A 14,020-nucleotide genomic window follows, 5' to 3' on the forward strand; every position below is an offset into this window, starting at 1 on the left:
AACTTCAAGAACTCAAGAAGATTAAACATTAAATTATATTCTGACCATGATGTTCCCAGAACAGGATGTTCGTAATTGGATCTTTTCAAAACTGATTTCCCAGCATGAGCCCCATCAAGGTAAACAAACTTAAAGTTCATGTGTCAGATATTGACTAATCAATGACTGTGTGAGTTTTGAGGTGTGTGTCTCTCTCTCATCTCTATACCGCACACAACGGATCTAATTGGTTAGTTCTCCAGCCAAATAAGAAGTATGCATGCTAATGTATTCAATCTGGGCGATGGCTCTCAGAGCTGATTTCACATGAACAATGATGATGAAAAAATGTAAATGCCCACATTTACAGTAATTGGTCTGGGATACATTGTCTGCATTGTGTGTTTTGTGATGCAAATAGTTTAAATTTGGGGTTGCCTATAAAGTTGGGCAGGAGAGATTGCCATACATACTTCCATGTCATTATCTCCCCCAACTTAACCTTCTCAATGGAAATCAGTGGATTCTACAAGCAAGCAAGCATGCAGGACAAGTCTGCATGTAAATCACAGCACCGGGGGGAATGTCCTTCCTCTGATCTCCTGTGCATCTCTAATACACGCCTCCCAATGCAGTTTTGATAATGGAGCTTGGTTACACGCCTGTAACTGGCTATTCATTGGAATAATCTGACATCAAGTCTTGTCATGTCTAAACCGTGTCCAGCATTAAAGAGGGGGGGGGGGGGGGGTGAAATACAAACTTTATGTCAGAGTTTGAGAACTTTTCAGACAGAACATATTGTTTTAAATGTCTACATCTGATATAATATGTAATAGTTTTACAATTTTAGAATTTTAAGCATAAGCGGGTCTATTAAAATAAAACTAAACTAGTACAATAAAGCAAAAATTAAACATGCAAAAAAATGTATTAATTAAATTGATAAAAGCCTAGAATTAAATTATGTGTAAAATTGTATTTCTGTGGGTTAGAAGCTTCTTGATTGTAATGTTTTAAATTCTAAGAAGTGAAATCCCTTAACATAATAACTCGTATATGTATGTTTATTTACATTTTAATTGAACAATTTACATTTCTGTTTCAGTCATTTTGTTTTAACATTTAAATGTATAAATATAACAACATAATTATGATCATTATTACATGTTGTAAATTGACTTGCTTGAGTTTCTCTTGCTGTGAAATTAATCAAAGGTATACCCCGAGATGATGATGATGTTCTGCAGAAGGTCCCATATTTTCAAAATAAAAAAAAGCCATCTAGTAGCCCACATGGCCATCAAGCCTGTTGTGGGGCATGGAGACTTGCAAACGACCACCCGAGCAGAAGAGTCCCCCCTGCCACAGATCAAGCCTCCGGGCCTTGAACCTGACCCCTCAGGACCATCTAGGGCGAGCTTGTCACATTGCATCCCCGCAGGCGCATTGTTGCCACAGGAGCTCCTCAATGGCTTGAGAGAGATAGATAGTGTGGCCGTCCATCCAATAAGCCTCCTCTCTACCCCTCCGATCCCCGCGGTGCTCCCGGTTTTGACACAGGAGACAAAACCCGCGGAGAGGACTATGAATGGTAAAGCACCGAGGAGGCCGAGGGAGAGCAAAAAGGAGGCGGTGTGCCTTTGTAGTCGGGGAGGAATGCGGAAATGTCCCCGCTCCGTGTCAAACCTCTCTGAAGGGGGTCAGGCCACATTCAGCCGGCGTGGGAAAGCCAGGCAGAGACGGAGCTCACACAGGCGAGCGGGGCTGCAGTTGCATATGCCTATCCGGGGATATATGGAAGAAAAAAAAGAAGAAAGAAAGGAGAAAATCCAAAGAAGAGCGTGGTTTCGGAGGGCTGTATCACGCGTTTGCCTTTGTCCTATGATCCCCCCCCATCCTACACCCCATTCCCCTGCACACCCCCCACCCACACAGTTGCAGTGAGAGTGTGTGTGTGTGAGTTTTCGTACAGCTCCCCCCCCACCACCACCACCACCTCCTCCTCCTCCCATGTTTGAGTGTCTCTGCTGGGCTGGTGCAGTCTGAGGGATGGGGGGTTAGAGCCTGCACCGTCCAACTACCTGTGTGGCCCCCGCATGGAGGACAGTGGACAGGGATGCGTTTGAAGCCGGACATTTTATCCGAGACACGAATGCCTCTTCAGCATTTTTTCGGACATGCCGACGTTACGACATTTTATTGACAACATAAACCAAGGTAAACAGCGAAAGTGTGGATATTTAGCCTATGCAGAATGTTGTGCCGATAATGTCTTTATGAGGCTGTCAATGTTGCTTTATATATGATCGCATTTAAAAGAAAACTGCAATGAGAAGTCCTCCGACTTGCTAGAATATATTTTAATTAGCCTATTTGAGTCCACGCGCAATTAAATTAGAAAAAAATCGAGGAAGCTAACTAAGCCAGTGAAAACATCTTTAAAACTCTTTGAAACTGCATTGTTTCACATATTTACTGCGGTTTCGGGTGCGAAAGGCGACTTTTACAGTACTTTAAATGGACTTGTTGCTGTAGGAAGTTCAGACAATGCAATCAGTAGACAGCCACGTGCTCGCCAAGTTTGTCTACTCAAACACGCACTTTGATAAAGCAGGACATGGGGGAGCAGCTAGCTGGTTATTTGTGCTGACTTGAAACAGCCCGGTAAGGTTTGTGCTCTCTGTTCGCTGTGTTCTCTTTAAATTGTCTTATTTAATTTCCTTTCACACAGTAAGACAGCCCACATTGAACACAACCCCAGCAACACTGCATGTGGGGGGAATTGTTTTAAATGCGCGAGACACTTCGTTTAATGCAAACGTAGCAAAAAACCCCAGCAAAAACAAAGAAGCTAAATGTGGTTAATTTGAATTATTTTTCACATTACTTTGTGTTAGTGGTAGGAGGACATGAGTTGCTGTGCGTAATAGGAGGAGGAGTGGAAGTCGGGACGCAACGGGGCTCTTGTGTTGATAGTCGGAATAAAACATGATGACAGTCCTGTTATTGCCTACCTGGAGCACAGTTTGACCAAATCTGACAAAGATAGTGTCTTCCCCCATCTGTGTCTCCCTGTCGTCTAGGCATTGCATGTGCCAACTTTTTTCTGTGAACATGCCTTTGTGAGAAACTCTCTGGCTCCTCACCCTCGCCGGGATTCCCCGCAATATTTTCAACAAGAGACGAGAGAGAAAAAGAGAGAGAGCTGCAAAAATGGACAAAGAAAGTACTGGTACTCAATATGAGCCCGTGGCCGAGATTGGAGAAGGCGCTTATGGGAAAGTATACAAGGCGAGAGATTTGAAGAACGGGGGACGCTTTGTAGCCCTGAAAAGAGTTCGTGTCCAGACGGAGGAAGAGGGGATGCCTCTCTCCACCATCCGGGAGGTGGCGGTACTGAGGCAGCTTGAGGCCTTTGAGCACCCCAATGTTGTCAGGTAAGTGAGGGGGAGAGGTGGGTAGCCTTGTGTATGTGTGTGTGTGTGTTTGAGAGAGAGAGAGGGGGCAGAGTGTGAGAGAAATGTTGTGTACAAGACAGAAACGCACACACTTCCTTTTTGATGGTCTGTGGTGGCAACCTTACTGCCTCATATGACCTTTAGGCTAGGCCTGCTCACATGCTTGTCCACTGTTCTTGTAGCAGAAGTCCTCTTCTTTAACAGCTTTCTGCTGACATTATGAAAATGTGAGTTGCATGACAACGAGCTGGTTGCTGCCACTGTTCGCAGGCAGTAGGTGCACACCTGTCAGATCATAACTTTCTCCATTTTCACTGTTAGTTTCCTGTGTAGTTTGAAAGCCCGCCTCTTATTCATCAGTATTGGTCGGCTCCAATCACATTGATCCACCTCATGCACATTCCTTTATATTGTGTGACTTTAAAGATCACTTCAGCCTAAAAGACACGAGGACACGACATCCTTACAAGCTGGGGGCTTTTCACCTCCTCGCCCCCAACAAAGGTTACTGGCCGGCAGAACAACGTGGATGCACCTTTTTAAATGCATACTTTTTAGTGTATAAATGCTCGAAAAAGAGCTCAGGATCTCAATAAGATTATGTTTAAATAAAGGATCAACTTAAAGAAATCTAAATTTGATCGAGTAGAGTAGAGTTTTAGGTAGTCGGAGCACCTTGAGAGGACAGATGAGTATTGATGAACACACATCAGCTTTGAATGCATCAAAGCTGGCCTTTCAAATGATTAGGCCTTCCCCATTCTGCAAGGTCTACATTAGTTTCAATTCGATTATTATGTATCTGGTAATATATTCCATGTACCTAATTAAGTATTCTAAACTCAAAGTTCACTTCCTAGCTAGAGCTGCAAATAACAGTTAAAAATATCAAAAGGGGGCTCTCACAATTTCCTAAAGCCCAAGTTTTGTCTGACAAACAGTCAAAACCCCAAATGTATTCAGTTTGCTATCAGAAAAGACTAAAATAAAATGGCAAATATTCACATTTAAAAAGCTTGGAAACAATTTATATAATTAATCGATATAAAATTGTTGACAATTAATATTCTGTTGATGAACTAATTGATAAATTGACAAATCATATCGGCTCTGGAGTGAGTGCCGAGTTTAGAATATTTGACCACAAATGAGTTCCCAAGATCAGTAATGAGTCTCTGTGCTTAAGTATTCAAAGTAACTGTGCTCACCAAAGATAACCACCTTATATATAACCAATATATATATTTTAAATTCACTATGGGCTGTACAGTATGTAACTGGTTTCTAAAATGACTATACAACCAATTAAAAAGCACCTCACAGGTTCGATAGTTTCATATATTCCCATCAATACTCACCTGTGCTTTCAAAGTGCCCTTGAGCAAGACGCTGACACTCTCCCAGCTCAGTTACTGTAAGCCAGGCTGGATTTACTGAACATAACCATTGTAAAGTTAGGCATAGAGTGAGGTTTTATAGTTTTAGTTGTCCCGTGCTCTGCTCTGCACATGGAGGCCTTTTTCTTTCAGTTTTGTAATGAATTGTTCACTCGGAGGTCAGTCGTCAGATACTGCGTCATATGCTGGCACTGCACAAGGTCTGTCCTTGGTACTTGATATATTATGGAATATTGGGTGCTTTGGGATTAAAGGGAAGCTCTAAATGGATGTTTCAGAAGCTCGGCTAGTGCCCTTGTGGCTCTAACAATAATTCCCCAATGTATTAATGAATAATAGAGGATAATGGTTTTCTCTTAATGGGATCACAATGGGTTTTGTTCTCACTGGAAGACAAATACGTCAGTCGGCATTAAAGTTTTGTTATGTAATTTCTATTTAGTGGTTGAACACACTTTGTGCACGACCATGAAAGCACAAGTTTAGATAATATGCAATAGCGTTTGTTGCAATAAATTGGTTCAAGAGTGCAAATCATCAGCTCTTTGAATGATCAGAGTAACTTCAGTATCCTCCAGTTCAGCCAACCAGCATAGCCAAGCAGCACAGGGCAGGAAGGGTGCATTGTGGGCCTTCTGTGTGACTCCAGGCAACCCCTGGATGTTTGTAATGAGGCCCATTATTCATTCCATATGTTCAGTGTCTGCTGAGAGCCCCCATTGTAGCCCAACAATCGAGCTGTGAGGGGCGTTTAACCCCAGCGCTTCAAGAGGAGGGCGCCGTCTATTCTGTGACATCATGCACAGTACTAATACCTTGAGTGAATCTCCTCTCACTCACCGCACTGTCTCCAGCGTTTCCAAGTCCACTGATTACAAGGGTGTTGGCACGGGCGCACGATGCCTTGTTGGAAAGGAATGAAAGAGTTTCCGGAGAGATTTAGTCATTTCTTTCCATGCTTCGATTTTAAACGGCTTATGTAGATTAGCTAGTTTGAATTATAGCAGCACGTGTTGAAAGCTGTTTCAAATATTGATGTGACGTTCACTAGGATGAATATATGCAGTAATAGTCATAGATGTAGTCTCTTAAGTGTCATTTACTCTAATTCCATCCATCTCTTGCTTTTTGAGGTTGGAAGTTAAAGCTGACACCCAGTGGTACCCCCAATCACGACTTGGAAGCTTTGTAGGAATCCCATATTGGGTTTATCGTCTCATTCGGTCAATAAATATATTTCAGATGTAGGTTAAGCCGAACTCTTAAGAAATGGGAGATAAAATCGTCCCTTTTTATGTTTTGTAGCCAACATATTTAAACTGACTTTAGAGATCATATTTACCACTTCATTGGCTCATTCACATGCACTTAAAGACAATAATTTTATACTTTAAAGGTAATGTGATTTACAGTAACCCATTACTTTGTAACTGTACAGCCAACACAACGTGTGTGATGGGAGATCCTTCATGGCTCCCTTTGTCTCCTGTGTTGTTGTGATGAAAGATGCTGCCTCTGCAGCAGCTACAGGCAGGGTCCACTCGACTTCCCATAGAGCATCAGGAGTTGTCATAGTGCCGGTGGAGGAATGCTGCTTGTGGTCCACAGTTCTTTGAAGAGGACATACTGGATAGCTTTTTTCAGCTTTTCACCAAAGCCTGCCTTGGCAGGTCTGCCGACATAATCTGGATTCTTGGCCTTAGTGTGTTGCCTAGTGAAACACAACCATAAACGCTGGTGTTTGGGGCTTGATGGACTTGAATCTTTAAACGCTTTGCATAGAAGAAGTTTTTCAGGATAACCTGACACAACACTATCAGGGTAACCTGCAGAACTTGATAGTTGTGGTCTCCCAGGAGCCGAGAGTCCAGACTCAGGTTGTTGTTCTAACATTTATTATTAAATGTCCTAGAATGGATGATGCTTTCCTGACCATCCACAAAGCAGATATTTTCAACTCTCAGATGTTGAGGATTTATTGGATGATTTACCTTTTGCATAACTGAATTTAGATCTTTATGGAAGAAAAATCTAAGATGGCGTCTTATTTTTGCTGCATCAACAGACCATTTTCTGAGCAGACATTTCGACTTGTCATAGCAGGAAACACTGATAACATTAAAGAGGGCTACATTACATCAAGGTGTTCCAGTAAGTCAAAGCAGTCATTATTAACGTCATTAGTTACATCTGTGGTTGACGTGCCGATTGCTGTGTCTGAAATCACTCCCTATTTGCTTTATGTTTACTTTCCCACATTATATTTGAGTGTAATATAAGTGTAAAATGGATGCAACATGGAGCATTTAAAAGCTCTGCACCGTGGAACCAAGTTATTGTTTCCATAAAAGTGTACTACTTTTTACTTAAAAGCCAAGGCAATGCTTTGCTAGATGTGTAGGTTACTGTCATTCAACCCTGCACCTGTCCGTGATAGAAATCTCAAATTACTCACTACAGAGTGTTAATTATGAAGGAAATTGTGAATGAGGGAATTAATTCAGACATAGGCCATTTTTGAAGTAAAATAAGTAACTTAATGCAGTTGATAGTAGCCCTTGTAAGAAACGGACACGCAAACAATGCAGACATATTATTAGAGATTATCTGCTACATAAATGCAGCCATTATACCATTTAGAAGTGATTCCGTCGTATTGGTTTTAGGCTGTGCAGAGTGGACCCCATTAAATCAATTGTATTGATCTCCTCCACCTGTTCCTCTTGTTCTAGGTTGTTTGATGTGTGTACAGTCTCTCGGACTGACCGAGAAACCAAACTCACGCTGGTCTTTGAGCACGTGGATCAGGACCTGACCACCTACCTGGAGAAGGCCCCTGACCCTGGAGTACCTCCTGAGACCATCAAGGTAACCATCGTTATCTAGAAGTACTCGGGGGAAGATGAATGCAGTTTGAGTCCTTAATGGTCCGTGAGAGTGACATTTGTTTGACTCGCTAAAACATCAGCGCAGAATATATATTCCCAGACATATTTCAAAACATAAGAACTTCATTTGAAATATTACTTCCAGTTTTTATTTAAATGAAGCTATTTGCTAATCCTCTGTGGCTTGAACCACAGCCATGTCGGTATGGTACTGAGTGAGTTTCTTGGCCAGAGACACAGAGGACAGAGTGCAGTTCCCTCCAACATCAGAGGTACCGGAGCGTTTTGAAGGGCAGCACATGTGGCAGATGGGCTCCAAATTAGAGGCTCCTCGCCCTCTCTATTTTCACTCTGCCCTCTCTCTCCAAGTTTACACTGTATTACAGATGGAGACAGAGAAAAAGTGTGTGTGAGAGAGAGAAACTTGACTTAAATCTTCCCTTTGTGTTTAAAAACTAAGAGTACTAATTTGATGCTAATTTGTACTTCACGGTAGTTCGATCTCTTACATTCAAACTCAGCACCACTATCAGTCTCCAGTTCATTACATAAATCCACTGAGTGTCCGTTTACACTTTGCCAAAAGGTCGGAAATGGATGTGTCGCCAACTCCTTTCCTCTGTAACTCTCTTTTTATTTTAATCTTTCCCACACTCATACCTTTTTTGAAAATCCCTTTATCGTGTTTCACCCCAAGGTCTGTAAATGTATCGCGTGCAATATTGGAGAGGTACGTCTCTATTTTTGGACAGAGGGGCCGCAGAGTTTAAAGTGTCATTTTTGAAACGGAGAAGTTCTGGAAGCTAGAGTAACCATTGGTTTTCACCCCAGGGCCGGGTTTATGTGCGAAAGTTTTGTGTCGAGCTGTAATGCTGGTGGGATGCTGTGCAAGCGTAGACGAGTCAGGCAGATCACACCTGAGGCTTTCCCAGGGTTTTTGCTGAAGCTGATACAGTGTGTGGTACTGTAGTTTCTGTGAATATCTTGGTGCAGTGATAATTGTGTTGATCATGTTGTTAGGCTCCAAATATTGTACTTCTACTGCAACACTAAAGCACCCATTTGAAAACCTGTAACTGCAAATGAAAATGATAATTCATTATTTGCATTTTGATTATTAGACATTTATATACAACCATTTTATAGTTATTTGTAGTTTTTAGAGCTGAAACAATTAGTCAGTTGATTGATCGACAGAAAATAAGTCTGCAACTAATCGAGTAATGTGAAGTGCCGTCAAAGAAAGCAGTGAAAGCTACTAATGATGCCGCTCAATTATACACATGAAAAGTGAAGGAAGTAGTTGTGTGAAGAAGGCAAAAAATACAGCTTGGGATCAAATCCTGCGCACTTTCTTAACTCCGCACAGTCGGCCAGTCGTTGTGTGAAGTGGCTTGTTTGTCGGATTGTCAGTTCTCAGAAAAGGAGGAGGTTTCCGACGCTGTTCAACGATCCGACGAGCACTTCGTTTGAAGCATACTGAGGCACCCCTCCTTCTTTAGCTTTCTCCTAACATCCATACAGCTGGAGCCTTGAGGGGACAAAAGGACAATGATGGAGTGACAAGATGACACTGGCACCATCCCCTGTTATTTCTAGGACAGTGGACACTGCACAGTAACCCCCCTATTGCCCCCCTACCCAACAACTTTGCCCTAGGCTATACCAGATGACACCAGATAGTGGATCTCAGACCAGCAGTCCCAAATTTAGCACACCTGTTCTGATTAAATGCTTACCTATTCAAAAGCGTCACCCTTGAACAGCCTAAACCATGGAAAAACATTCATCCTCAGCCAAAGACCCTAAACCAAAAAGAACAGGCATCATTTTCCTCAAAAGCAATCCACCCCCATCAGCAGACACCCCACCCCGGCCCAGCCTGTCCACTTCAGCCCCCCCACCCTCCACCACCCACTCAGCCTTCCTCAGACTCAAGACCCACCACATGGTTATTGATGAAAGGGGTCCTCCTCCAGGAATCAAATGAGCTGGAAGGACATCAAGCAGTCGGGCTGCCCCAGCCTCAGTGCTCCTCACCCGGGCCAGCGCTTGGGTCTCACCCACCCTCCTCCGCCGCCACCGTCCAAGCTTCCACAACTCCATTCTCTGGGCCCATAAAGGGGGAGGTTAATGAAGCATGGGGAGGGAATTACACTAACGCTAACCGGCAGATGTCCCATATTGTGCCCAGCTACAATAAACAATATGGCTGCCTCTGGTACATTTGCATTAGAAAAGGAGGCGCACTCAGAAAGCCATGTTTTGACTGCATCTTGCAGAGGGCTGACTACTTTTTTCCTGGTTCTCCTGCTTTTTTTCAGGGTCAGATCTGTTGCCTTTTTTGTGTGATTTTGTTTCCTCTTGACCAAGTTGTGTGTGGGGTTTTTGAAGGTCGAAGTGCTGCCAGTTGAAGACAGTTATGTGTTGAGCAACTCTTGTGAGTGTTATTGCTGCTGAAATCAACTCTGTGTGAGACGAAGAGATGGCTCACAGTTGCACTCTGTGCCACATGTGGTCTTAAACTTTGGGGCTGTATTCATTTCGTGATTTTCATTTTCATTTCTAAACGTGGTGTTTCCCTATTGGCAATGCAGCAAGTTATGCTGTTGAACATAGTTGAGATGTGTGTCATTACTCAGTCGTGAGAGTAATTGATACAGCAGAGAAGATAGCACTCAGGCCAAGGGAGCCACGATTGTTTGTGTGTTTGTCCAAGAGTCACACTTCCGAGATAATTAGTGTTTACGAGGAAATGTTGCTGAAAGGAAGCACGGTGAAATGGCTATTTAAAGCGGAGAGGAACTGGTGGGGGGGGGCATGCTATTGTGTCAGCCCCCCTCCACACACACAGACACACACAGACACACACACACAAAATATCCAACTGCCTGCCTCTCTCCTATGGCCCTGTCTGTCTGCTGCCCTCCTCGCAGGGGTCATGGCTGGATGGAGATGTAGAAAGGAAGGTCTGTTTATGCATCCTGCCTGCTCTTGGTCAGAGGGCACACACACATGTGCATGCTTGCACACACACACACACACACGCAGTGATGCACCCTTACACAGTCTGAGGAAATGTAGATACACACACATTACGCTAACACAGATCCAGAGGGACACTCAGCTTGTGTGTATACAAACACACACACATCACTCCCCATCTCCACAGTATTGTGTGGGGCACCCTGTCTCCTCCTCTATGGCCAGCACAGCAGCCAGCCCCGCGCCGTTTGCTAATGTTTTCTGCTTGAGTGTGCAGACCCCTTTGACTCACTCACCAGCTGGCCGGCCAGTGAATAGAGCTGCGGGCTCAAGTCCATGTCACTTGTGAGGTCTTGGCGGAGGTTTTTTTTGGGGGGGGGGTGTGTGTATAGGAGGGAGTGTGTGTGTTTTTTTGGGGGGGGGGGGTGTACAGGCTAGGATGCAACACACCACCACCATCACAGCATTTCACTTAAAAATGTCTCTTGTCTTCCAATCTACACGTTGTCTCCTTTACCGCATTTGGTTTTGTTACAGACTAAATGATTGTGGAGAATTACATTTTTTCCTTCATAAACTCCATATTTATTGATTTGGATCTGTTATTAGGCTGTAACCTGACATATTTTTCCCTAGACTTTATTTTATCAAACAATCCAAACCACAACTCTGCCAAAACCACCTGGCCACGATCCCTTGTAATAACTTGTTATTTGTTTACAGGTGCAGGACCTGTTTGTGAGTCTTTCGGTTAGAAAAGAACAAGTCTAAGCTGGTTTCGGCATAGTTCAGTGCCATCACACCAGTTTATTTACTTTTGCTAGTGTGTCATGGATGCAGCGCCTATGGCCATTTCTGAGGTCAGCTTTTCGGCATACAAAGAGAACGAGTGCCAATTAACTCAAGCAGGACAGCTGCTGAGAAACGGATCCATGCTTGTACAGAGCGGGGCCTCTATCGTGTGTGTGTGTGTGTGTGTGTGTCAGTTATCAAACATCTGCTACAGTTGACAAGAAAAGACGAAGGCCTCCTCTAGTTAACTCCCCCCGTGCCACAATGTCTCAGCCTTTATACTTGAATGTCTCACTGCAGGGTCTTGTCATTCAGGCCTTTTGTTGCCTGCTTTGACAGAGGAATGAATTCAAATGTTGATGTAGAGGTGTGGGGTCCTGAAGCCATCTGTCTTTGACATTTTGCAAGGACAATCAAGGCTTAACTATGTTTGAAATCAAATTCATCAGGTCAGATTAAATCGTTCAGAGCCACATATGAAAAATGTAATCAAACTTCAAACATCTGGTCTGCTCGATCTCACACTCATCAGTGTAAAAACCTTCCTTCATCCTCATTTCTCTCTTATTTTCTCTCTTTCTGTTTTGTTGTCCTACAGGATATGATGTACCAGTTGCTCCAGGGGCTGGACTTCCTGCACTCACACCGCGTGGTCCACCGTGACCTGAAGCCACAGAACATCCTGGTCACCAGCGGAGGACAGATCAAACTGGCCGACTTCGGGCTAGCCCGCATCTACAGCTTCCAGATGGCGCTCACCTCTGTGGTGAGTTATGTTGCTCATAGTTCTGAACTCCGTGGGACTCATCCAATAGTTTCTCACAGCAGAGCGACTCAAAACAAACACTCCCAAACACTGTGAGCCCAACTGATGAATAGAGGCCCAAAAGTGGGTCGCAGGATGTTTTAACTGGGTCATGGACAGAAATAGACTTGGATAAGGGAATATTACATGATCTAGTATATTAGTTAATGATGTCATATGGAGGACAGACTATTGCACCTGTATACATCAGCATCATTAATCTCATGTTCAAAATCTCCACACTGTACCTCTTGCTGAAAAGGCACTTCATTCATGTTGCTGAAATTGAAGTCTGAATGTTTTTGTATTTATGAGCTAGCTGAGACATTTTTATTGAGAATAAAGCAAATTTAGATTAAGTTTACATCTGATTTTTTGAATTAGCAACCCTCTTTTTCTTTTAAAGTGAATATACACATAACCAGAAAGAGACGTAACAAAAAAAACCTATACACAAAGAAAACATCAGCAAAAACAAGTGAGAGAATAACAACAAGAAAGTAGCCACCCCTCATTGAGGTACTTTTTATATCCTTGTCACACTTGTGTCCTCCTTTTCTCTTGAAACCTCACACTTTGATTTTTAACTCCATTATCCAGTAATTGCTTCTTCTTTTTACAAAAGTATACTTTTTCCACATGTGTGCTGTATCAAGGAAATGTCAGTTGTAGGATCTTTTGTGAAAAGTCTGTAGAGTCAACGTATGCGTAAATATCTGTCTCTGCGTGTTGCATATTTTTTATCATAGCAAATTTATATTATTGCACTAGTCAAACTCAGCTTTTTGACATACACAGACACGCCGCCTTGAACTACCGTCCCATCTCCAGAGAATTAGATGAAAAGCGTCTAATGTGATGTAGCGGGCACTTACAGGGCATCAGTGGTTAGCTCTGCAGCACTGGGCCAAATGATAGAGTTTCTCTGTGTAAAGTGAGAGCCAAGGGCCCCTGTGGTCCGTCTCAGGAATCCCTCAGTGGCTGTTGCAGACAGGGATGGGACAGACGAGGAGAGACAGACACCCCTCCCTTCCCGCTGTCGGTACTTTGATGTCCAACTGTTGAGCTCTGGGCTCTGATGACCAGATAAAATAGAGAGAGAGGCTGAAAGGAGTCTTTGGAAGAGCTTGAAATAGGGAGAGATGAGACTTTTAAGATTAAGGTAGCCAGCAACAGCAGCTCAGTACCTTGTTATAAGCCTTTATTTACCAAGAGATGTTTTTTTAAACTGGATTTTAGCACAGGCCTTTCAGTCAATCTAAAAATCTAACGCTTGAGTTGTGTTTGTTTCACGTTCAGAAGGAGATTTAAACAAAAGTGTAAATAGTTGCCTAACGGCTAACTTGCTGTTACAACGGACAGACAACAAAATGTTACTCACCCAATCTGCTGCTGAGGCATCAGAATGATTGGAGGCAGGATGAGGGCTGCAGGTGAAGGCCATGCAACTCATTATGCCAAGTTAGCAAAGCTCATGGGAACTTAGGTCAGGCTCGTCCAGTACATCCAGTAGTGCAGCATCTGCCCATCTAAAGTAAACATAAACGTCCTCTGGGAAGAATGCAAACTTTTATTCTGCTCTCAGCATCAAGCTGGCACACACGTCTGGGCCATTGTCACTGCGCAACAAGAGATGAGCAGCCGGGCTAGTGGACACAAGCAGGTGCTCCTCCCTTCATGTCATGATACTGTATGTCTTACGTAATCAGGACT

General features: G+C 43.3%; 1 protein-coding gene across 1 annotated transcript in view; it reads left to right on the forward strand.

Moving 5' to 3' along the window:
• The first annotated feature begins 2,049 nt into the window (after positions 1 to 2,049).
• Positions 2,050 to 14,020, forward strand: part of cdk6 (cyclin dependent kinase 6) — a 32,331-nt gene continuing 20,360 nt past the window's right edge. Inside the window, exons 1-4 of the mRNA XM_070921266.1 lie at positions 2,050 to 2,199; positions 3,066 to 3,419; positions 7,570 to 7,705; positions 12,101 to 12,268. Of these exons, the coding sequence (XP_070777367.1) occupies positions 3,196 to 3,419; positions 7,570 to 7,705; positions 12,101 to 12,268 (528 nt within the window). The 5' untranslated portion in view covers positions 2,050 to 2,199; positions 3,066 to 3,195. The remainder of the gene's footprint in view (positions 2,200 to 3,065; positions 3,420 to 7,569; positions 7,706 to 12,100; positions 12,269 to 14,020) is intronic.

This window comes from Enoplosus armatus, chromosome 16, assembly GCF_043641665.1.
Source record: "Enoplosus armatus isolate fEnoArm2 chromosome 16, fEnoArm2.hap1, whole genome shotgun sequence".
Classification (NCBI taxonomy): Eukaryota; Metazoa; Chordata; class Actinopteri; order Centrarchiformes; family Enoplosidae; genus Enoplosus; species Enoplosus armatus.